This window comes from Cynocephalus volans, chromosome 8 (genome assembly GCF_027409185.1).
Source record: "Cynocephalus volans isolate mCynVol1 chromosome 8, mCynVol1.pri, whole genome shotgun sequence".
NCBI lineage: Eukaryota > Metazoa > Chordata > Mammalia > Dermoptera > Cynocephalidae > Cynocephalus > Cynocephalus volans.
This window is the reverse complement of record NC_084467.1, coordinates 38,933,975-38,935,691: the sequence shown is the minus strand read 5'-3', so window position 1 is coordinate 38,935,691 and position 1,717 is coordinate 38,933,975. Positions and strand designations below refer to the sequence as shown.

Here is a 1,717-nt window from a genome sequence, read left to right as displayed (position 1 = left end):
TGAGGACAGACAGGTAAGCGGGGGTGGGGTGCAAACTTGTGGGGGAACGAAGGGAAGGTAATAAGGAAGTAATGAGCCCAGGAGTCTGACCTCTAACGTGTCGGAAAAACGTGAGAGGAGGTTGACAAAGTAGAGTCCGTTGAGGAGGCCGCTTCGGATCGCACGTAGGTCCGCCTTCCGAAGGCTTGGAACTCACTGGGGCGAGGGCTCATTGGTGGAGGTCCAGCTCCGGGGCATGGCACCCACAGATAGCGCTGTGAGGGGTGCTAAGTTGGGGGCTCACAAGTGGAAGGAGAGAAATGAGAGGCTCACAAATCGGAAGGGACGCTTCTGTCCGGCCGAGAGATGGTGGGAGTCTCCCCAGGGATGGGAGGTGTGCTCAGTTCGGGAGGCAAAGGTGAGGGTCTCAGAGGTGTGCTCCAAGCCGGCGTGGGGGCAGCGCTCCAGTCCCAGGGGCGAGAGGCCCGCGGGTGCGCCTGCCATGGGGGAGAGGCTCACAGGTAGCGCTCCAGCCCCGGCGCGAAGCCCGGCTGCCTCAGGTAGGCCTCCCCCGGGCTGAGCGGGCCGAGCGCGGCGGCCGGCCCGGCCAAGGCCAAAAGGGGCTCGGCGGGCAACGGGCCGGGACCGGGGCGCGTCGGGGGCAGGACCAGGCGGTCCGGGACCTGCGAGTAAAGCGGCGGGGAGGCGGCGGCCGCGCAGGCCGGGAAGGCGGCAGCGGCGTCGGGCGCGGCGCAGCAGGGCGGCTCGGGGGCGCCCAGCCCCGCCAGCTCGGGCTGCAGGCCCACCAGCCCGTCGACGCCGAAGAGGCGCGCGGGCGGCGCGGGGCCCGGGGCGGCGGGGGGCGGCGGCGCGAGCAGCCCGGGGCCGGGCGCGGCCGCGTAGGGCGCGTAGGGGAAGGGGAGCGGCGGCCCCGGCGGCGCGGCCGGGTGCGCGGGCAGCTCGGCGCGCTTGAAGCGCTTGCGGCGCCGCAGGAAGCTGCCGTTGTCGAACATGTCGGCGGCCGCGGGGTCGAGCGTCCAGTAGTTGCCCTTGCCCGGGTTGCCCGGCTCGCGGGGCACCTTGACGAAGCAGTCGTTGAGCGTGAGGTTGTGGCGGATGCTGTTCTGCCATTTGCGCGGGCTGTCGCGGTAGAAGGCGAAGCGCTCGGTGATGAAGCGGTAGATGGCCGCCAGCGTGAGGCGGCGGCCCGGGGCGTGCGCCAGCGCCATGGCGATGAGCGCGATGTACGAGTAGGGCGGCTTCCCGCGCTGCAGGGGTCGCCGCCGTCGCCGTCCCGGGCCCGGCGCGGGCGCGGGCTCCGCCTCCCCGCGGCCCGCCGCCGCCTCCTCGGGCTCCCGCCCCGGCTCGGCTCCGGCGAGCGGCGACGGCGGCGGCCCCGACGACACGACCGAGGGCAGGGACGGGAAGCCCGAGAAAGCGGCGGGCGAGTCCATGTCGCTGCGCCCAGTCATCCGGACGTGGCAGCCCCTGCCCGCGCGGCTCGGGGAGAGCAGGGGACGCTGAACCGCCTTTTATGGACACAGCCCTCACCCCCCACCTCCCCACTAGGGCCGAGGGCTCGGACCTTGCCTGCTGGCCGGCGCCTCCCCTCTGATGTGCCTTCCCAGCCCCCTTACCGTGCTCACAGCACTCCCACCCCACCCCACCTCCGCAGTCTGCCCTCCCTTGGTCTCGTCCCTTTGGGTCAGTTTTTCCCAGACCCAGCCTCATCCCTTCC

General features: G+C 72.1%; 1 protein-coding gene across 1 annotated transcript; it reads right to left on the bottom strand.

Moving 5' to 3' along the window:
* Positions 1–494: 494 nt before the first annotated feature.
* FOXE3 (forkhead box E3) lies at positions 495–1,451 on the bottom strand. The gene has a single exon (XM_063103998.1). The coding sequence runs from the start codon at positions 1,449–1,451 to the stop codon at positions 495–497; it is 957 nt and encodes a 318-aa protein (XP_062960068.1).
* Between the last annotated feature and the right edge of the window lie 266 nt (positions 1,452–1,717).

Coding starts and splice junctions, on each gene's coding strand:
- FOXE3 (XM_063103998.1), bottom strand. CDS start 1,451: ATGACTGGGCGCAGCGACATGGACTCGCCCGCCGCTTTCTCGGGCTTC.